A 22,524-nucleotide genomic window follows, 5' to 3' on the forward strand; every position below is an offset into this window, starting at 1 on the left:
TCAATAAAACATGTCGTTAGTTAGTTAGATGGACTAACGATCTGCTAGCTTGTTGTCTCTTTTCGTCTTCCAAAATTACAACTGTGTGACGGGTACACAAGAGTGTATCCTCCTTTGTTTCGTTGAAATAAGTCAATGTTTTGGCCACTCTGGTGTGCTTTTTTTTTTTTTGCTTTGTGCCGCTTTCCCCGTCCAACATAAAAAAATCTCCTGAACCCCACTCCTTAAAAATTTTCTCCTCGGATCTACACGATTAACGTAGGTCACCCTTTTTGACTTCAAAACGGAGAATTTCGCCGAAAGGTGAGAGGATTTAATGCCTGATGTACGTAGTGTAGCCTTGAGTGATCCAGAGCGGGGTCAAACGATTCTCTGCTAAGACGGGGGGGGGGGGGGGGGGCTTTGTTGTATTAACAGGCAGTAATTTTTTTAATTAATCACGTTAAAATATTTGACATATTTAATGCATGCGCGGAATGGCCCGCTCATGCATTGCCTCAAACAGATTACAATGACGCCGTTTTTGCACATTGAGAGCGAAGAGGCAGAGAAAGGAAAGTGGACACAGGAGTTCATTGGACCTTGCCGTTTATTGGCATAAGCTTTAGCAACTCCTTCACAACAAACATAAGTATCATTTAGTGAAAGCACAACAAAAATAATTTTCCTATCTCTCAAAAAAAAAAAAAAATAATGTTCACAAAAAGAAAAGTGCTTCAATCTGCATTAATGAGGCCCTATTCTCACACAGTTAAAGGACAATGCAAAGAGAACTGGCATTCCCAATCAAAATAGCTATGCAAAATGCACATAAAACTTACTCAGACTTTGGTCAAACTCTATTGAATTATTTTGTTTAGCTCTCGTTTAGCGCAACAAATACACTGGATGGCAATATTTAGTCACAATATACAAACTATCAGAGGTATCGTACGTTGTGAAGCCAGCACTCAAATGACTGTGAAGTACAATGGATGGACCAGTAAACAGGGAATTACGGCGTCAGTCGAGGGACAAAACACACTCATTTGCTTGATTTCTAGGTAATTTAAAACTCACCACTGACACCTTGTGGTGTATTTCAATCACTAGCTTACGTAGCTAAAGACACTGTGGAAGAATGGCAGTTCGCCCATGTGACTTCACCGCTTAGCGACGTCAACAATGGCGAGCGACTAGTTTATTTTTTGATTGAAAATTTTACAAATTTTCTTAAAACGAAAACATTCAGAGGGGTTTTAATATAAAAAAAATTACTACAATTTGTACTAACATTTATCTTTTAAGAACTACAAGTCTTTCTATCCGTGGATCCCTTTAACAGAAAGAATGTTAATAATGTTAATGCAATCTTGGATCTTGGATTTATTGTTATAATAAACAAATACAGTAGTTATGTACAGTATGTTGAATGTACATATAAGTCCTGTGTCTTATCTTTCCATTACAACAATAATTTACAGAAAAATATGGAATATTTTATAGATGGTTTGGATTGCAATTAATTACGATTAATTATTTTTTAAGCTGTGATCAACTCGATTAAAAAGTTCAATCGTTTGACAGCCCTAAAAAATGTATATTTGAAATATTTAATATGTTATAGTTTTTAAGTATACTGCGGAAAACACAGATGAGACTGAAAAAGCAGTTTCTGCTTTTGCACTCCTCTTTAAAATAAACTGCTGTATGTTAAGTCAAAAGAACTGTTGTGTTTGATAGAACAATCTATTTGCTACCATAGCAGATTCATGGCGCATTAAGCCCCCGAACTATTTTTAATTTGTCTGTTTTACCCTGGAAACCCCCGTTTACAGACGTCGCACAACTGCTTTTGTTTCAACCCAGCCATAAAACGAAGGTAATTAATTATATTTATTATTCAAAAGGTCTGTCATTTTTAGCTTAGGATCATTAATTGATGTCTATATTTCGTTTAAAAAAAAAAAAAACGACTTTAGAACATGATTCACTCGCATATTTAAATTTTTTAAACAAATAATGTCACAATGAAAAAAATGGTGTCTTTAAAAAAGTTACGGATATATACCTCATAAAGCTGCTTAACTGTATTTTTTTGTTACTGTCTCGTTTTCTCAGATATGTTATATGATAAATAATCGATCCAAACGAAGGAAAAAAAAAAAAAAAAACGTTTAAAAGGGTAAATATATGGGAAAAAAAAAAAAAAATCTCAACAACTCCTATATGTCTGCGATTTTTGCATCCCAACCCTTGTTATATTACCATGTTTCACCTATAAAATCCCCCAAAAATCCAGCTGTGGCCATTCACAGCTGTATCTTGACACTCAGTGATACATGCTGCATGGAGTTTTTGGATCGAAAGTAAGTACGCGATAATATCTCGTTAAAGTCATGGCGTCTGTAATTCTGCTATTGCGTGCTCTCACCTCCAGATAGGGTTCTGTTGCTTAAAAAAAAAAAAAATAATGCCTTCCTGTTCAAAATGTTTCTTCCCCCAGAAAATCCAGATTTTAAACTTTCCAATGATGTATCACACATGCATATCGGCCAATTTTAAAATTTGGCCAATTTGGGCGTCTCAGAGCGGAACTTCAAGTCATCTGAGTGTTTTCCGCCATAAATCGAGTAGAACATAACAGTTAATCAGACAATGATTTAAATAAAAAAGAAATATACGAATGTAAAGTAAAATAAATTAAGGGTCGTTCAGGGGCCCCTATGGTCCTGAGGCCCGGGACAACATACCCTACATGCCCCCCCCCCCCCCCCCCCCCCCCCCCGTCGACGGGCTTGGGCCTGATCAGAGCAAATACACCTGCAAGTGTGCATTATTCCCGTCTAGTGTAGGCCAAACGTAAGTGGCTTTGGGTGTGTGCGGAGTACGAAGACAGAGAGGAGTTGATAGTGTGAAAGAGGAGGAGAGTTGTGGGAGTGGAAGCGAGAGAGAGACTTCCACTGAGAGGAGGAGAGAAAGAGAGAGAGCGAGAGAGAGCGAGACGGGAGGAGAGCTCCTTCTCTCCCGGTGCACTTGGCAGTCTTGTTGCGGGCTGCTGTGCTGTTGCTGTCGTGGCGTGGCTGGTCGCGCCAGGCGGGGGAACTTCACCACACTGGAGCCCGGAGTCCCACTCTCTCACCTGCGCAGTTCGGAGCTGCCATGGGTCTCGCGCCTGGATTTACTGTCCTAATCATTCTACCGGCCTTTCTGCTGCACACTAGCGGCCTTTACATCGCCAGTAGCGTTGGTACGTACAGCAACTCGGGTGGAAACGTGGCCAGTGTTTACGTTGTTGTTTTTGTATGTCCGATCTGCTCATCCTTTTTCGCCACACATGGGAAGTCCGCCGGAAGCTCCACCGCAAGCGTGCCGGTGTGATTTATGCCATGCAATTTCCGCAAACAACTTTGCGTGTCCTGCTTTGGGGCGCTTGCGGAGACTTTTTTACCCATATGGGGTGTTGAGCATCGTTACTCTAACGGATTTTGCAGGGAGGGAAAAGACAACTCTCAGATGGTGCGCATCGCATCTATCGATTTGTCACTGGACGCTGGTGTCGGATGTCAGGATATTGATCACATCTTATCAAATCATTCTCTAACACGAGGGGGAAATGTGATTGTGCGTTGGTATCGTATTGCCAACCTGCAAACTTTTGAAAGGTTGCGCATGGTGATGATTGACAGCCAAAGCAAGGGCACCTGAGGATCACTTCGAATGATGCTGCTGCTGCTGCTTGCGTGTGCTAAGTGTGTATGTGCAAGGGTCTTTGTGTGTGTGCGGGGCATCCCCCAAACTTGCATGCCTCTGGCACAGTCACGTGGAGAACAAAACTATTGTTTCATGCAAAAATGTGCGTGTTATCAGTGTAGCTCTGTTATGGTCAAGATGCAGCAATGATGATTAATGATGTGTTGATGTAAATAGTAACCATTTACAGGAAAAGCGACAAATTTTTGGTCATTAAAAATAAAAAAACCCTTTAAAGGGAATGCAATAGAAATCGACCGATATGGGTTTTATAATACCGATACCAATTATTAGGAGTTAGAGGGGCCGATAACCGATTTTTGGAGCTGATATTAATTTGCAGTAAATGTGCAGAAATTGGTGAAAAAATTGAATAATGCAAACCCTGAACTTCATTAAAATGCCGAAAGCATGTTTGTTGAATCACACGAATAGAAAAAAATACAAGGTGCCGTATTTCAGTGGTAGAGTTGTCGTTGTGGGTTCAATTCTCCGCCCTGGTCACCTCGTCTAAGCATCCATGAGCAAGACACTAAACCCCACATTGCTCTTGGTGCTGCGTCACCAGTAGGTAGATTAGGATACTGTGAAGTGCTTTGAGGGCCTTAAAAAGTTACCTGGCACGGCCAGACTGTTCTCCCAGTATTTTTCAAAAACTGTAATAGTCTGGGACCCACCTCCTTAATGGCCTCTCGAGCCGAACAAAATCATCCGTGCAATCAGGTTCGATTATTTGCGTGACGTGTTCTTAGCGAGCAATGTCACATTTGTGCGTCGGAAGTCGTCTCCACAACAACACAGATGCCGAATGGTAGAGGCGAGAATATGTTTCAATCTGCGGTAAAATCAGTTTTAAATGACCAAAAACGCATTGACACAAGTCATTGACAACAGTCTGTCTCACGCTAGCCATGTTAAATAAAACTTCTCTGTTCTCCGCTCGCGCTAGTTTCTTGTCACTTTAACAACGTCACGTCTGCCCGTCGCTGATTGGTCCACTCCACTGTCTGTTTGCTGTGGCTTGCTCCGCCCTGGGAATTTGATCCGCGGGACGGTCGCCAGACTCAATCGCTGGAAGAGCGGTGAGTCTGTAGTTCCAGGCTACTTAAAAAGGTGGAAAGGTGCAATACAAAATGTATTTCCATTTAACCTTTCAGAGGACTGGTTGAAAACTAGTCTGAGCCGAAATAACCCAGTTTTAAATTGTTTAAATTTTTTTCACATCGGCCGGTCGGATAAAAAAAAAAGGCCGATACCGATATGTGTCAAATTTCCAAATAAGTATCGGCGCCAAAAATCGGTCTATATATATATATATATATATATACACACACACACATATATTAGGGCTGTCAAAATTATCGCATTAACGGACGTTAATTTTTTAAATTAATCACGTTAAAATATTTGACGCAATTAACGCAGATGCCCTGCTCAGACAGATTTAAATGACAGTACAGTGAAACGCTCACTTGTGTTTTATGGAGTTTTGCCGCCCTCTGCTGGCGCTTGGGTGCGACTGATTTTATAGGCTTCAGCACCCATGAGCATTGTGTAAGTAATTAGTGACATCAACAATGGCGGGCTACTAGTTTATTTTTTGATTGAAAATTTTACAAATTTTATTCAAACGAAAACATTAAGAGGGGTTTTAATGTAAAATTTCTATAACTTGTACTGACATTTTTCTTTTAAGAACTACAAGTCTTTCGATCCATGGATCGCTTTAACAGAATGTTAATAATGTTAATGCCATCTTGTTGATTTATTGTTATAATAAACAAATACAGTCCTTATGTACCGTATGTTGAATGTATATATCCATCTTGTGTCTTTTCTTTCCATTCCAACAATAATTTACAGAAAAATATGGCATATTTTATTGGTGGTTTGAATTGCGATTAATTTCGATTAATTAATTTTTAAGCTGTAATTAACTCGATTAAAAATTTTAATCGTTTGACAGCCCTAATATATATATACACGCATATATTTATATACATGTAGAAAGTAACTATTTTTGGTAATTAGATAAAACCTAGTGGCTGTGAATGCTCATCTTGCATTGCCACTGATGGCGCAGAACAATCGCTGCCAACCCTTCAAGTCAAAATAAATAGGACAGCTAACGTCTATAAAGTCTTATAATGATTTATAATTATAAGTTATTAATTACTATATATTTAATAATATTTATATATACATGTAATAATAAATAAATGTATAAATTAGGGAAGACTGGATGTGCATGCTCATGTTTCAGTGCCATAGACGGCGTTAGACGTTCAATTCATTTTGACAGGGAGGGCTAGCATCGATCATCCATTTATAGCAAATGAGTGCCCCGATAAAGGGTTAAGCAATAAGGGAATTATTTCACAGATGGGTTAGGCTTTATTTCAGTTTGCAGCCTGTGACATTTTTAGAAAGATATTTTCTCAGCTCCAGCTGCTTGAATGTGAAGTAGCAAAAGACAGAGCCGCAGTTAGCACCTTGATCTCTCACTGACATCCCTGTTCGTGGTGGAAGGGCACAGAAGGTGTCAGGAGCGCAGTGCGCTCTGCTGAGGCTGCCGTTTCCAAACATGCCTTCTGCCTTGCATGGGTTTTGCCTCTGGGTCCATGGGCGTGCCTGTGTGCGTGCGTGCGTGTGTGGAAGGCCCGCACCTTTTCTTCCCTTTATTTATTATGGCTCACCACGTGACGCATCTTGGATGGAATAAAGCATTCCTTGGCATGCTTGACATTTCTTTAATCCCTTATTTTTCCTTCCATCTCTTTTCTATGCCATCTCACCCCACCCTTGATGCACTGTTTTCTTTTTTTGTTTTTCGCATCTGTCATGATCAATTTAATCTTTCATGTGCATTCTGACTGCCTCAATCACACTTTTACCTCTTTGCCTCTTGTCCTTTTCTCAGACTCCCTGCAGCATGTCCTGGGGGAGTATGGACTGGTGAGGCCAATAAGTGTGGATGCAGAGGGTCGCTTCCTGTCGCACGCCATCTCGGCAGGCCGCGTGGCGGGAGGGCAGCCCCGTAGGCGCCAGAAGAGGGAGGTAGGAGGCGGGAATGATGAGTGGGAAGGACCAAAAGGAGTAGACAAAGACCGAGAGCCGGTGGCCCGCCAGGAAAGACTCTACTACAACGTCACCGTCTTCGGCCGGGAGTTCCACCTTCGCCTGCGCCACAATGCCAGGCTGGTGGCCCCCGGAGCCAAGATGGAGTGGCGCGACGACGACGACAGCACACGGCACTTTGAGACACTGCAAGATGACTGCTTGTATGTAGGTGACATCACTGACACGCCAGGAGCCAGCGTGGCGATCAGCAATTGTGATGGTTTGGTGAGTGGAGTTTCTGTGATCTTCCTATCTTGTGTGGATGGTGCAGACATGCAGAATGGTAACAAATATTTGTGCTCAACCATGATTCTGATTCTGAGGTGTCTTTCTGTTGCTCTGATCCCTGTGAAAGCAAAACATCCAATCACAGCAGTAGACAATTAAGCTTCCTTCATAATATTTATAGGCCATTTGGGCAGATTTATTTTCTGACTCCCTCCTGGCAGGGTTCTGGAGGTTTGCCAGTAAGATGAAAGTTAGTGTTAGTTGGGGAAGGGGTAGTCTGAAAGACTCATTGGTTAAGCTTTGGTTTTTCATTGAGGTTTTATTCATACCACTAGACCTTACAGTACATCTCAGATCGTCACCCTCTTAAAATAGTAATTAATTATGATTAATATTACTGTATTTTTGCAACCAATGGGGGCACCGTATTAAAAGGCGCGGGCTCATTTCCGGGTGATATGTTTGTATTTAACACACACACAAGGTGCACCACATCATTGGGCACATGAAAAATATATGCTAGCGTGCACCCTATTATGCACGCTAGCATATGTGCAGAGGTGTAGTGTCCCATTAGGCATACGCAGGCAATTGCCTAGGGCCCCCAGCCAGCAGGGGCCCCCAGAGGGCCAACAGATTTGGCACACAAAGATTTAGCACACTCAGCTTCACTGCACTGTCGTAGCTACAAGGGTTGGGAGTGATTCAATACCATAGAATCATTTGGCAGATTATATAACAATTCTGTTACCAGTCCCAATTAGCATACATGTTTAAACAAGTCCAATCAGTTTTAACACTGCATGTATGTGTAAAGAGTGATTCACCAAGAACTTTATGAAAAGTCCATGCTGTAATATTTTATGTTGATTTTCACAGGCCACCTCATTATTCATGTGACTACTTAAAGAAATGGGGATTTTTCCCAAAAAAGTCTATTAATGGGTCTATCGTATTCCTCGTTGAATACTCTATAAGAAAAACATAACATATATGCATCTAAAATAATCCTAAACGATTTTATTAGCAATTTTAATACTCCTTTCAGCAAGGTTCCATGGGTATGCGGTATGCCGCTGCGTACGTTCCCATAGCAACCAGTCCTGTTATTGTCCTACGTCACAAGTGCTGCATATTCTGAGAACAAGAATAGGCGTAAGCGTAAGGTACGCATTTCAAGCAGATGACGGCCACCCCACCTGTTAGAGGATTAATCTGTGCGTATTTCCTCTTCATGCCATAATGTTCTTATGATAAGTTAGAGCCGTTATCAGCGCGACCGTTTCGTGTTTTTCCTGTTACGTCGGCTGGTTGATCCCACTCGTTCTCGCTGCGTTGGGGAGAGCGTTCTTTACATTATATTCGCATTGCACATTTGCTTTAAGAGGGAAGGTGTTAGTTTAGCATCTTAAAATGATGTTGTACATCCATGTGAGTGTAAAGTGCTTAGTTTTCGCCACTTTTATGGCCAAGATGACCGCACGCAGCGTGCACTCGAACGCCCCCCCCCCCCCCCCCCTTCGTGTTCATTTTACTGCACAAATATGTAGGTGTTAATGCAATTGGGGGGGGGCACTTTGAGTGTCCTAAAAAGTGCTCTATGACAGCGAGGCGTTATTAGACTTTTATTAAATATGCTATTGCTCCAAGTCCAACTGTCCCCCTTGCACATACTCAAAGGGCCCCATGTTGCCTGTTGCCTGGGGCTCCTGGGGACCCTTGCTACGCCTCTGCATACATGCTAGCTTGCATGCTAGTGTTTTTTTTTTTTGAAAGGCAGCGGAAGCAAAACGAAGTTCAATTCTGCTTTATTAAAAAAATTAACATGGTACTGACATCAATCTTAATCAATCCACAAATCCATCAAGTCCTCATCTTCAGTATCCTAATTGAACAGCCTATCATACACACTCGAACTTTAAAGCTACTGGGGGCAAGCCCCCTATCACGCTCATTCTTCACCCTTTAAGGTTCTTATTCTGCTCTCACTTACGTCCGCCTTTTCAAAAATTACTCAGTCAGACAGACACATTTTGGTACTCAGTCCACACAGTAGTTGCACCACATTGTTAGGCGTATCCTCCATTTTGGACTTTTAAAGGGATCCTCTATTTTTAAGACAAGTAATTCTTAAAAGATAAATGTTAGTATGAGTTATAATAATTTGATATTAAAACCCCTCTTAATGTTTTGGTTTTAATAAAGTTTTAAAAATTATTTTAAGTGATAGGTCGCCATTCTTGTTACATCGCAGTGCGTGACGTCACCGGTCCCGTTGCCGAAATTCCAGCGTGTCACTCGTTAGCTTTCCCAACATGTCGTCAGTTCTACCCTTCCTATTTGAACCAGATCTGAAAAGTGAAGAGCAGGACAGCACTGTTGGTCGTTCACAAGAAGAGCTTCAGGGAAAAATGCGTGCAGCAAATACCTGATAAGACAAAAGCTGGGCAAAACTGGTGATGCAAGAGAGTGCTGTTTGGAACTCCAGTTTTATTAGCAGATATTCAAGGTAAGCATATTGCATTTTCAAACTTATCCCATATAATTATGTAGATTGTTAGCATCCAGAGCTGTCGTGTGCTTTACATACAGTACAGGCCAAAGACCACACCTTGTGTAATCCATGTCTTGTGCATTGTAACGCGTGGTAGCTAGGATACGTGTATAAAAGTACCAAGAAAGGGAGAAGCTTCCACTTATGCACATTTATTCACAAAAAAAAAAAATATTTCCACCTTGACCACTCTTCACTTGGGAGCTCAGCAGTACGCAAACACGCGTTCCCTGACGAACTCCAACATTGTTGTAAGGTCCACGTCAGAGTCACTGTCGTCACTGTAGCGTGCCATAGTGCTTTAATTATTTAGTATGATTTGGGGAAAACTCCCACGAAGAATAGTCAACAAAAAAGATAGCAAAAGTAATCCAAATCCACGTTTTTAACTCACTCGAAGATCCAGGAATTAGACCGATCCCATAGCTATGTCGCAGCCACGATCAGGCCGTCAATTCCACAAAATAGACTGATCCGAAAAGCCGCTGTGGGACCGACAAATAAAAAAAATGGACAGATCCGAAACCAATATTGCAGACGCGGTGGGACCGTCGGATCCAGAAAATAGACGGATCCCTTACTTGACTGAAGATCCTGGAAAAAGGTTCGGGTGCCAGTTGTAACGCGTGGTGGGCAGGATGCGTGCATACAGGGACCAAAAAGGGGGAGAAGCTTCCACTTATGCACATTTATTCACTAAAAATAATAATTCCACCTTGACCACTCACTTCACTCCCCTTGTTTCCATTTGACTGGAAATTGCATCCAAAAGCAGCACATCGTGACATTTTACTTCGCGAGTTTAGGCAGCAATAAGCAATTGTTGAACACGCTACACATTTGAAAAGATCCCAATTACGTCATCACTGCGAGCCCGCAAACCATGGCGCCAATATGGACTAAATATTATAAAATATTGCCATTGATTTAACATTTTATGTGTTTCTAACAACATATTTTAGTACAAGAGAACAATTGTGGTTTATTAGACCCTACATGTATTTAAGTTAGAGGATCACTTTAAGTATGCCTTATGGTTAGGGTTGGGCATGATTTGAATTTGAACGGTTCCGGTTCCGATCCCACGTTTTGATTCCAGTTTCAAAGGATTCTCTATTCCGATTCTTTTAATAGGCAGGGTAAAAAAAAAGAAAATGCATACTTTATTTTAATTTCTTAACTTCTCGATTATTTTTTAAACTATATGAATTTTCAATTAACTTTGCTATGAATTTCTCACAGGGCTATTTTTAACGTGTATATAAATATCATTCTTTGAACTTGAATATAATGAAGTTTCTTTCCCCAGGAGTGCACTTTCACAAAGTGTTTCTTTTTCAAAACCTCACGGAGAAAACATTTACACATATTCTTTTGTCTATGTTTTAGAGTGTCTTATGCGGCAGGCATTTGTTGTATTGTATTGCATTGTTTTAGGTGGTATTTCTACAAGTTAGTTAAGGGCTGACAGATGTCAGGCGGGGAGTGTTCTGTCCCTTCATCTGAAGTTGACTACTTTTTAACTGAGTTCTTCTTGATATATTGGAAATCCTTCCACTAGATGTCACTATTGTAACTCTGGACTCTACAGTTTTGTTTTGTTTTTTGTTTTGCTATGTGCGCTTAGTGGTGACTTACAGTAAGGAGCAGGCAAAAAGAACTTAATACTTTAGTTGGAAAAGAATCCTTGAGGTGTACAGACACTACACACTTTCTCTGCACTACACATAGTTGGGAACCCTTGATAAAACAAAATCTGTAAGTTTCCATGTTTTAACAGGGGGTCAGATATCTTTTCAGTGTGTTTATTCTGTTACTTTTTCATCATTGTGAAGCGAAGCAACACGTTTGTGTGCTAAGCTAAACCAGCAGCTTCATTTGATTTGCTCATAACGGAGCTAGTCTTTATGTGGATTCTTCTTTGTGGTGTTCCGCAGCTATTTTTTCCGGTCGGCGGTCAGGGCATTGAAAGTTGGGATCGACTTGTGGTAATATATATCTACATCTATATCTATATCTATCTATCTATCTATCTCTATCTATCTATCTATCTATCTATCTATCTATCTATCTATCTATCTATCTATCTATCTCTATCTATCTATCTATCTATCTATCTATCTATCTATCTATCTATCTATCTATCTATCTATCTATCTATCTATCTATCTATCTATCTATCTATCTATCTATCTATCTATCTATCTATCTATCTATCTATCTATCTATATATATATATATATATATATTAAACAGTTTTTTTAATCTTATTACATCCAGCACACAAATATTGTGCATTTACTGTAAGTAATATTGCTGAATTTTGATTGACACTGTCAAAAATGTGCTGATTTAAAAATATTTGTATTTATGGCTCTAGTAGTAGGCGTAGAGGGTTTGTACAGTATATATTAAATGCCAAGTAATGTGTTGAGTAAATATGAGATTGTGAGGAGGAGATCCCCTCAGCAGGAGACTGCTCATTAGTCAGCCAGACTAGCCCACCACTCGAGCTGAGCAAAGGCAACTGGATCCGTTTAGGACTGAGGACGCTGGGGAGTGAGCGAGCATCTGAGGGAGCAGGCAGGGAGCCAGGACAACACGGACCCAACATGCCCATTCAGCATGACACCAGCCAGCGGCAGTTCATTGCCGCTGCTTGCTCTGGGCTGCATTACCGGGCCTGTCGGCAATTTGGAGGAAATGTTACTGTCAAAGTGCAATTCGATTGGGATAACGGATGAGCTTGTCAAGAGACTTGACTGCCCCGCTTTGGCAAGTCACATGTTTGAAGTGTAGTTTGGCAATTGTGGGTCTGTCATCAACTATGTGGTAAATCTGGTATCGGTATGCTCGGGTTTCTCAATAGCTTTGAAACCACTTAGGACTGCAATCAAATAATATGTGATCACATTTAATGATAAATAGCTTCAAATAAGATTTTAAATGGGCACACTTATCCATTCAAAGTACAGTATTAAATTACTCTGGAGCTGTTTAAAAGAAAATAATACAAATCATGTTACTATAATTTTAAGGATGTATGAGCGAATCTGCTGCTGCTGCAATGAAACCCTAACTATTGTTATAATCCAGAGTGGTGTCCACTTGTGTTTAATTTGTCCCCTCTGTGTCCCTGAGCAACCTATGTCGTCACCCATTAGTTCTTCCAGCCTCCGCAGGCATGCAAACAAGTACAGCCAAACTGTGTCAAACAGATCTTGCTTTTTAAACGCAGTGAAGCCACATGATCAGACCAAATGTCTCCCTTTCTTTAGCGACCCTGAGCCGTTCTGCCCTGTTGATTCAGCTCCAGAGTTTGAGATGAGGGGTGGAGAAGAAGACGCGAGAGAGTGAGCCTTGGAGAGAATTGGATTAATGTGGTGTGAGACTGTGATCAGTTGGTTAGCTGCTGTGATGTGCATGTTCTTTAGTCTTTGGTGTAAGGCATTAAGATTAAACCATGGTTTGTGCACAAATACAGATATTTGGAAATTTTCCCACTATGTATAATACAGTGGAGCAAATAATTATTTAGTCAATCGCCAATTGTGCAAGTTCTCCTACCTGGTTAAACCTCAACCATGAGAGACAGAATGTGGAAAAAAAAAACAGAAAATCACATTGTTTGATTTTTAAAGAATTTATTTCCAAATTAGAGTGGAAAATAAGTATTTGGTCACCTACAAACAAGCAAGATTTCTGGCTGTCAAAGAGGTCTAAATTCTTCTAACGAGGTTTAATGAGGTCTAACGAGGCTCCGCTCATTACCTGTATTAATGGGACCTGTTTTAACTCATTATCGGTATAAAAGACACCTGTCCACAACCTCAGTCAGTCACACTCCAAACTCCACTATGGCCAAGACCAAAAAGCTGTCGAAGGACACCAGAAACAAAATTGTAGATCTGCACCAGGCTGGGAAGACTGAATCTGCAATAGGTAAAACTGGGAAGGCTGAATCTGCAATAGGTAAAACGTTTGGTGTAAAGAAATCAACTGTGGGAGCAATTATTAGAAAATGGAAGACGTACAAGACTACTGATAATCTCCCTCGATCTGGGGCTCCATGCAAGATCTCACCCCGTGGCATCAAAATGATAGCAAGAACGGTGAGCAAAAATCACAGAACCACATGAGGGGACCTAGTGAATGACCTACAGAGAGCTGGGACCACAGCAACAAAGGCTACTATCAGTAACACAATGCGCCGCCAGGGACTCAAATCCTGCACTGCCCGACGTGTCCCCTGCTGAAGAAAGTACACGTCCAGGCCCGTCTGCGGCTTACTAGAGAGCATTTGAGTGATCCAGAAGAGGACTGGGAGAATGTGTTATGGTCAGATGAAACCAAAAGGTTTTCGTGTTTGGAGGAGAAAGAATACTGAATTGCATCCGAAGAACACCATACCCACTGTGAAGCATGGGGGTGGAAACGTCATGCTTTGGGGCTGTTTATCTGCAAAGGGACCAGGACGACTTATCGGTGTAAAGGAAAGAATGTATGGGGCCATGTATCGAGAGATTTTGAGTGAAAATCTCCTTCCATCAGCAAGGGCATTGAAGATGAGACGTGGCGGGGTCTTTCAGCATGACAATGATCCCAAACACACAGCCAGGGCAACAAAGGAGTGGCTTCATAAGAAGCATTTCAAGGTCCTGGAGTGGCCTAGCCAGTCTCCAGATCTCAACCCCATAGAAAATCTGTGGAGGGAGTTGAAAGTCCGTGTTGCCCAACGACAGCCCCAAAACATTACTGCTCTAGAGGAGATCTGCATGTAGGAATGGGCCAAAATACCAGCAACAGTGTGTGAAAAGCTTGTGAAGAGTTACAGAAAACGTTTGGCCTCCGTTATTGCCAACAAAGGGTACATAACAAAGTATTGAGATGAACTTTTGGTATTGACCAAATACTTATTTTCCACCATGGTTTGCAAATAAATTCTTTAAAAATCAAAAAATGTGATTTTTTTTTTTTTTTTTCACATTCTGTCTCTCATGGTTGAGGTTTACCCATGTTGACAATTACAGGCCTCTCTTATATTTTCAAGTGGGAGAACTTGCACAATTAGTGGTTGTCTAAATACTTATTTGCCCCACTGTACAGCCACATGGGACGATTATACTGAAAATGCCTGTGTGTTTTTAGAAATGGGCTTTCTTTATGATGGATACTGTAATGGGGCGCAAGCAGAAGATTAAGCGGCACACTGTAAATCGACATTCAAAGTTTTCCTCTAACGTTCACTGTTTAACCATTAAATATATAATAAATGCATAAAACTATAAACTTATTGATCTATATTTTATTCTCTACCAGTTTTGACATCAAGCTGTATACTACTTAGAAATTAGGTTAACATGGGAATTTTGTTCTTTTTCTATCGCTGTCACCTGGCAGAACAACCAATCAGCAACGGATTTATGGATCGATGAATTACTTGTGAGGACACTGGCCAATCCGGAAATTGACATTCACACGGCAACATGCAAATTATCTCACTTTTGAATGGATGTAAAAGATTCCAAGTGGAAATGAATGGAGTTGGTGAAAAAAAATGCCAGATGACACTTAATGACATCTGTCATAAGCATTCATAAATGCCCATGACAGTGTCTTGTCATAATTATGATGGTCTAATGACAGGCTTGTGACGCCACTGTCAAATGAGGTATTAACTATTAAACCAAATAAATCAACAAATAAGAAACACTGGACTAAAAAGTAGCGGCTTATAGGCCGAAAATTATGTTAACTCAAATTTGCAGTACAGTGATCCCTCGCTACTTCACGCTTCAAGCTAGGCACCATTTGTCCATCGCGGATTTTTTTTTCAATTAAAAAATAATAAATAAATGCAGTATTTTATAGAAGCGGCATTGAAAATGAATGAATGTCCCGATCCGATCACGTAGTCTCTCAGTCTCGCGTCTGCCGCTTTTCTTAGTCAGGCAGTGCCCTGGAGTTGCTTATTAAAATCAACGGTGATTGACAGACATTAAGGTTTGATCTTGCCAGAGACAAATAGAAGCTGAAACTTCAAAGCGTCGCATACGTCAATTATAGTTTAATTTGTTAAACAGTTTGAGCGGATTTGAGTGGACTCACTCAATGAAGCATATAATATCGACATTTTTCTACTTTATTCTTGTTTAAAAATAATTCGGTGGAACAGTAACATGTTTAAAACTTATAAAAATAATTATTACATTTTAAGTGCTTCAAAACCATTTATCAAAAATATATAGACACTACCGTTCAAAAATTTGGGGTCACTTAGAAATTTCCTCCTTTTTTAAATAAAAGCACAGTTTTTTTCAATTGAAATAACATTAAACTAATCAGAAAAACACTATACATTATTAATGTGCTAAATGACTACTCTAGTGGGAAACGTCCGGTTTTAATGTAATATCTACGTAGTTGTGTAAAGAGGCCCATTTACAGCAAACATCACTCCAGTGTTCTAATCATACATTGTGCTTGCTAGTTGCCTTAGAAGGATAATAGATGATTAGAAAACCTTGTGCAATTATGTTGGCACGGCTCAAAACAGTTTAGGTGGTTAGAAAAGTTATAAAACTGATTTCCTTTGAGCTAGTTGGGTATCTGTAGCATCGCCTTTGTGGGTTTGATTAAACTCTCAAAATGGCCAGAAAAAGACAACCTTCACGTGAAACTTGAAAATCTGTTCTTAGAAATAAAGGCTCACCATAAGAGAGATTGCCAAGAAATTGAAGATTTCCTATAATGCTGTGTACCACTCCCTTCAGAGAGCAGCACAAACAAGATCTAACCAGAGTAGAAAGAGAAGCCGGAGGTCCCGCTGCACAACCGAGCAAGAAGCTAAGTACATAAGAGTCTTTAGTTTGATAAATACATGCCTTGCAGGTCCTCATCTAGCAGCTTCATTAAATAGTACCCGTAAAACGCCAACGTCAATGTTGACAGTGAAGAGACGACTCTGGGATGCTGGCTTTCAGGGCAGCGTTGCAAAAAAAACAAAAAACCCTGCCATATCTGAGACAGGCTAATAAAAGTAAACGATTAATATGGGCAAAAGAACACAGACATTGGACAGAGGAAGATTGGAAAAAATTGTTATGGACAGACAAATCAAAGTTTGAGGTGTTTGGACTTTGGATCAAAGGAACGAACATTTGTGACACACAAAACAACTGAAAAGATGCTGTAGAAGTGCCTGATGTCACCTGTCAACAATGGTGAAGGTAATGTGATGGTCTGGGTTTGCTTTGGTGCTGGTAAACTGTGAGATTTGTACAAGATCAACGGGATTTTAAATAAAGAAGGCTATCACTCAATTTTGCAACAACATGCCATACCCTTTGGACAACGCTTGATTGGTGTCACTTTCGTCCTACAACATCACAGTGAACCAAGAACACCTCCAAATTATGCAAGAACTATTTAAAAAAGCAGTTAGCTGGTATTCTATCTGTAATGGAGTGGCCAGCACAGTCAACAGATCTCAAACCCATTGAGCTGTTGTGGGAGCAGCTTGACCGTATGGTACGCAAGAAGTGCCCATCAAGCCAATCCAACGTGTGGGAGGTGCTTCTGGAAGCGTGGAGTGATGTTTGTCTTATCTTCTTTCTCTTCTTCTCAGCAAATTAACAGCTAGTACACCAGAGGTCTGCAAAGCTGTAATTGTTGCAAAATGAGCGTTCTTTGATAAAAGCAAAGTTGTCCTTATTTCCAACCTTGTCAATGTCTTGACTATATTTTCCATTCATTTTGAAACTCATTTTAAAAATAAAAGTGTAATTTTTGAATGAAAACACAAAATTGTCTGGGTGACCCCAAACTTTTGAACGGTAGTGTACATAAATAAATAAATAAATAAATTATGCTATGGGAAAAAAAGTGAAAAAAACATGTTTTATATGTATCTCTTTCCAATGCTCAATCTGAATAAATTCTGGTTCTGGTTCCCATTAAGCGTGAAATATGAGAGATCATTGTATAGCAGATATGACAAGCGAAAGGGTCAAAGGTCACAGAGGATATTCACATTTGTGACTTTATTTTGAGTGATCTGAAATATGAAATTCTGTTTTTTTTTTTTCAGGAAAACTTTATATGTCTATGCAAAAATAATCAAGAATATGAAGATACATATTTAGGTGCGTAAATACATGGGAAAACAAGTCTGTTTATGAGAAAATGAAAGAAACAAGCATTACTTACTTTGTCTGATGACATATACATGCACACAGACATTTGTTAGTGTTATGGCTGCCACAGCTCCTGAGATAATCAGTGAGTACTGACAAATGCTAGGGTTGCCACATTAGCGTGGGAACAGGGGGTCACGTAGGTGGAGCTGACCAGCACGCTGGAAGGCTGCAAATGAGGTTCAACTGGGTGAGAAGATTCATTCCCCAGATAGTGTGATGCCTGTCATTCCTGAACTCCAGACCCAACATGCAGTTGGAAGCACACCTGGATGACAAATGTGTTTTACGTTTAAATAAACACCTTCACAACACAACCCCACTAGATTAGACTGAAGTGCAATTCAGGTGGGCTGACGTGTGATCGCACCAATAGGGTTGAGAAACGTTCCCCTGCACTAGTTTCACTTCACCATATGATCAATGCACATTTCTATGTAACACTCTTTAATTAGTTACGAGTGTGCTCAGGGAACAAAACAAACTGCCTTTGTTTTCTGGGTTGTATTTAACCGGTGGAAGTCTCACACACATTCAGTGATGCTCAAATTGCTGGACGAATGTCAGATACTGGACAAAAATACTGCTTTACTTTTTGAGCGATCTCTTACAGGTTTCTCCTCCTTGTTTCTTGGCCAGTTGCAGCTCTCTCCTAATGATGCTATAAAAAGAGAAAATGACAGTAGAGGGAAAAGGATGCAGCAGACAGGATTTTTTTGTGGCCCTGCACCCACGGTTTCCGTTTAAAAGACAGACACTGCAAGAGATGCTGTTTTTTTTTTTTTTTTTCTCAAGCAGGATTCATCTGTTTTTAGCAGCAGCATTGCTCCGAATGTAAATCTGATAAATGACACTGAGGTTTAAAGTTAGCTCCTGCTGTCCATTGTGTTAACATATACAGCTCTGGTTGACAAAGTTCTGTTACAGTTGATTTTCAGTTTTAAATACAGGTAATCGATTATTCTATTGATTGGTTAGTTCGAATAATCAAGTAACAATAGATTTCAGGAGATGTAAAACATAGGAAAAAAATGTTATGCTTGCAATAACATTTATTTTGACTTGCCAAGATTGCCCTTTCAAAAGAGCATTAAATGGGAATACAAACGAAAATACCTTTTTCCGAAGTGTGTAGAATGATGCTTTCATTTTAGCCGGAAACTGTATCTAAAAAATAACTAAAAGCGGTTCTAAGTACAACAAAAGAACAATTAGCTAACTTGCATAGAAAATGTCCGCTAGCTTAAATGCTATAAAATGGGATCTTTTTTTTTTTTTTTTTTTTTTACAGAAAGCTCTTAACAAATCATTCGAACACATATTACCACATAAACTGCTGCATATACTTCTAAACTAAATAACGAATGCATGAACAAACACATTAGCTCAAACAAAAACTTTCCCTATGTGGGTTTTAACAGGGAGCCGCGGGATTCAGCCATGTTAAATAAGTTATGTCATATTCACTGTTGCCACAAGAGGGCAGTAAGTGCACCCAAATCAATAAAACAACAAATACTTTCAAAACAAAGCATTACAATGCCACTCTTTTTTTTTTTTTTTTTAAACCTGTCCTGTTCAGCATTTTGACACGGACAATGGAAGTCTAAGTGTCCGGTTGGTCAGAACAGTTTTAATGTTTCACATTGAGAGTGTGATATACTCCCATTGTGATCATTCAATATTCCTCGTTTATTATGACAAAGCAGCGAACAGGAAGGGGTTATCGGGGAACAGAAGAAAGGAAAAGAAACACAAGAAAAGAAAGAAAAGAAACACAAACAACAACAAGAATTACATTGAACGCCTACACTAACTATTAATATGTTGGTGCTATCTTCAACTAGATGTATTTCCGTTTGAAACCATGTAGGGGGCCTGTTGACCAGGGAATGAAGGAAAGGGGTGTGGGGGAGTCTATAAGCTAATTGATTTGGAGGAGTAGAGTGTACACAGATCAGCTCTGTGATCTAGAACCCAGTAATCGTGTGAATCCCTTGTGAGTGTAAGCCCGTTGGCGGCCGACAATGCCACTCTAATTAAGCGAATCCTCAAAGCAACAAAATTTTATTCGAAGCTTTTTTCTAATCGAATTACTCGAGTTAATCAATTAATCTTTTCAGCACTAAAATACAGCAACTTTGATGTGTAATGAAATCTAAATCTACATAGAATTTAAAAAATAATAATGACTTAATTAACTTTATTTTGGACATAGCACCATGTTCCGGATCATTCAGCGTCTGCTTCCAGACTGGCCAGCTCGTTAAGGCTCCACTCTAAAACCAGACAGAACAATGACTCATTCTCAATAACATTTATTTAAAGAAAGTAACAACAACATCAACAAAAAACTGAGACAACACATGTTAAAAACACATCAAAACACTACTCACAAAGATGTTTTTTTGCGATGCAGACCTGTATCGCACAACTTGGTAGTGGTGCAGTCCTGTGCCTTCCCACTCAGAGGTTTAAACAGTCTGTACCTCGGCCATGAAATAGAGGAGCTGTAAGACTTTGCTCTTTCTAGTTTTCCATTTTAATTGTTTTTATATACTGTACTAGCATACCAAAGCACTATTTCAGTATCAAGTTAACAGTTCAAAACAGTAAATAAAATACTCTAGTCCCCATTCTGTATTAGCAGCTTTAAATGACATTCAATTAATATAATGTTGTGAATCAACCGATAAAGTTGTTAAAATTGCTCCTGTTATTCCATAATTTCCCTTCTGTATACTTTCGACTTCTGAAAGTTTTAAGACAGTTTCATCATTTAAAGATAGATTCCAGTCAAGATTTTTCTGATTTAGGAGTATTTTAGATTAAAAGTTAATTGGGTCTCTACAACAGAGCCTTCCACAGAAGGCTTTAAGATGGTGGCTGTTTACTAACGCCGGCACGTCTGTCATTTCACATCTAGTTCTCTATACATGTTCTAACGCTGCCTTTGTCTGTCATTTTGCATCTAGTTCTATATACATGTGTTATCTACCGTAGCATTATGTGGCTGACTGGCCGGATGTTTGTAGCAACTAGCAACTGGACGTTGTTTGTAGAGGTTCACGGCCGCAGTAAGGTATTATTGTTTTTTTATCTGGCGGCATAAGTTGAACCTGATATTTACTCTCTATCCGTTGACTCATTGCATCCCGAAGACCGCGCTGAATGTGTTTTAGTTCCGCTTTCCCTAATTAAATAATCGGAATTTGGATGTTTGTGAATCGTTCTCGAATCTTCCACGGCCAAATCGCGAATAATCTAAGAATCAGAAATTTTGCACGCCTCTAGCCACCATCGTCCCAAATTTGTTAAAAGTTCACAAGTTCAATCTTGCCGGACTTGATATTGGACTTGGTCCTGGTTGCAAGGTTGTAGGTTACTGTGGAATGTCAGAGTAAAGTGAGCTGGCTAATTTTGTTCACACATATATGGTAAACCTCTTAAAGACCGTCACATTATCTGACTTCAGGGCATGTCTGAAAGTAGTATCACATCATAAAGTGATATTCATATCAATTTGTTTCTTCAGTGTGGTCAACCGGTCAAACATCTTTGCAAAACCTTTTTCAGTAAAGACATGGTTCATTTAACTGAAGCTTGTGATGATAATTTAGTAGGCTTGTTGGTAGCTTGGTTAGTCACCAATGATAAGGCTCTTCACTCTAATACATTGTTTAATTTTTTTAAAAGTGCAGATGGGCCTGTAAGCTTTTTAGAACAAATCAGTTTTCTAAGTCCTGCTTACACATTCTCTCAGCAAGTAACCTTTGAGGGTCACTATGCCCTCTGACTCATTGCTAAGCAGGAGGGTCTTTATTAATGCACAGCATGAAAGCAGGGCTGTTGTGGAAACCAGCTGAAAGGCAAAACAAACATCAAGATTTTTTTGTGTGGATCAGTTTTAAATTTAGCAAATACCAAATTCTTTTGAACAAGGTACTACTTTGCGGGACAATGCCTTACAATTAAGCAGAGGTTTTTATTTCATGTTAGTGATTTTCATTTATGTGCTAATCAGGTTCAGGCAGACAAACACAAAAGTTACGTGCAAAAACTAGAGTTGTTACGATCACATATTTTTGAATGCAAGTTTGAGTCAGAGCCACCTCATTTTGAATACCAATTCGCTTCTTCGGCAATTTTCTAATTTATTTAATTATTTTTTTCAGAACACATATACAGTAAAGTGGTACCTCGACATACTGTACGATCGCTTCGACATATGACCTTTTTGACATCCGACGTAAAATTTGACTCACCATGTGTTTCTACATCCGACGACATTCTCGAAATACGACGATTTCTGACAGCGCCGCAGTTTCTTCATTTTCCCGCAAGACGGATGCACAGCAGATTTTCTTGTGAGAGAAATCAACATGGGTTCCAAACATTTTAGTGCAGGTGGAGAAAAAAATAAAAAGGCGAGAATTGCCATTGAAGTGAAGATGGAAATGAAGGGAAAAAAATATGAGCGTGGGGTGCGCATCCGTGAACTGGCTCAACAATATGGGTGTGGACGGTCTATGATCTCTGCGGTGCTCCTCCATTCGCCATGGTAACATGGTAATATAACAATGGTCGTGATGCAGAAATCTTAGAAATCAGGGAGTGGTCAAGATGTTCTTTTTCATATATTTACTCTTTTAAAAGTTTTTTTTTTTTCAAATTCTATTTGTTTGGATCGAATAT

General features: G+C 39.7%; 1 protein-coding gene across 1 annotated transcript in view; it reads left to right on the forward strand.

The window, feature by feature from the left end:
* The first annotated feature begins 2,970 nt into the window (after positions 1–2,970).
* Positions 2,971–22,524, forward strand: part of LOC130923598 (A disintegrin and metalloproteinase with thrombospondin motifs 2-like) — a 303,489-nt gene continuing 283,935 nt past the window's right edge. The window contains exons 1-2 of the mRNA XM_057849369.1: positions 2,971–3,229; positions 6,653–7,077. Coding sequence (XP_057705352.1) covers positions 3,142–3,229; positions 6,653–7,077 — 513 coding nt within the window. The 5' untranslated portion in view covers positions 2,971–3,141. The remainder of the gene's footprint in view (positions 3,230–6,652; positions 7,078–22,524) is intronic.

Source organism: Corythoichthys intestinalis, chromosome 11, assembly GCF_030265065.1.
Source record: "Corythoichthys intestinalis isolate RoL2023-P3 chromosome 11, ASM3026506v1, whole genome shotgun sequence".
In the NCBI taxonomy this organism is placed as follows: Eukaryota; Metazoa; Chordata; class Actinopteri; order Syngnathiformes; family Syngnathidae; genus Corythoichthys; species Corythoichthys intestinalis.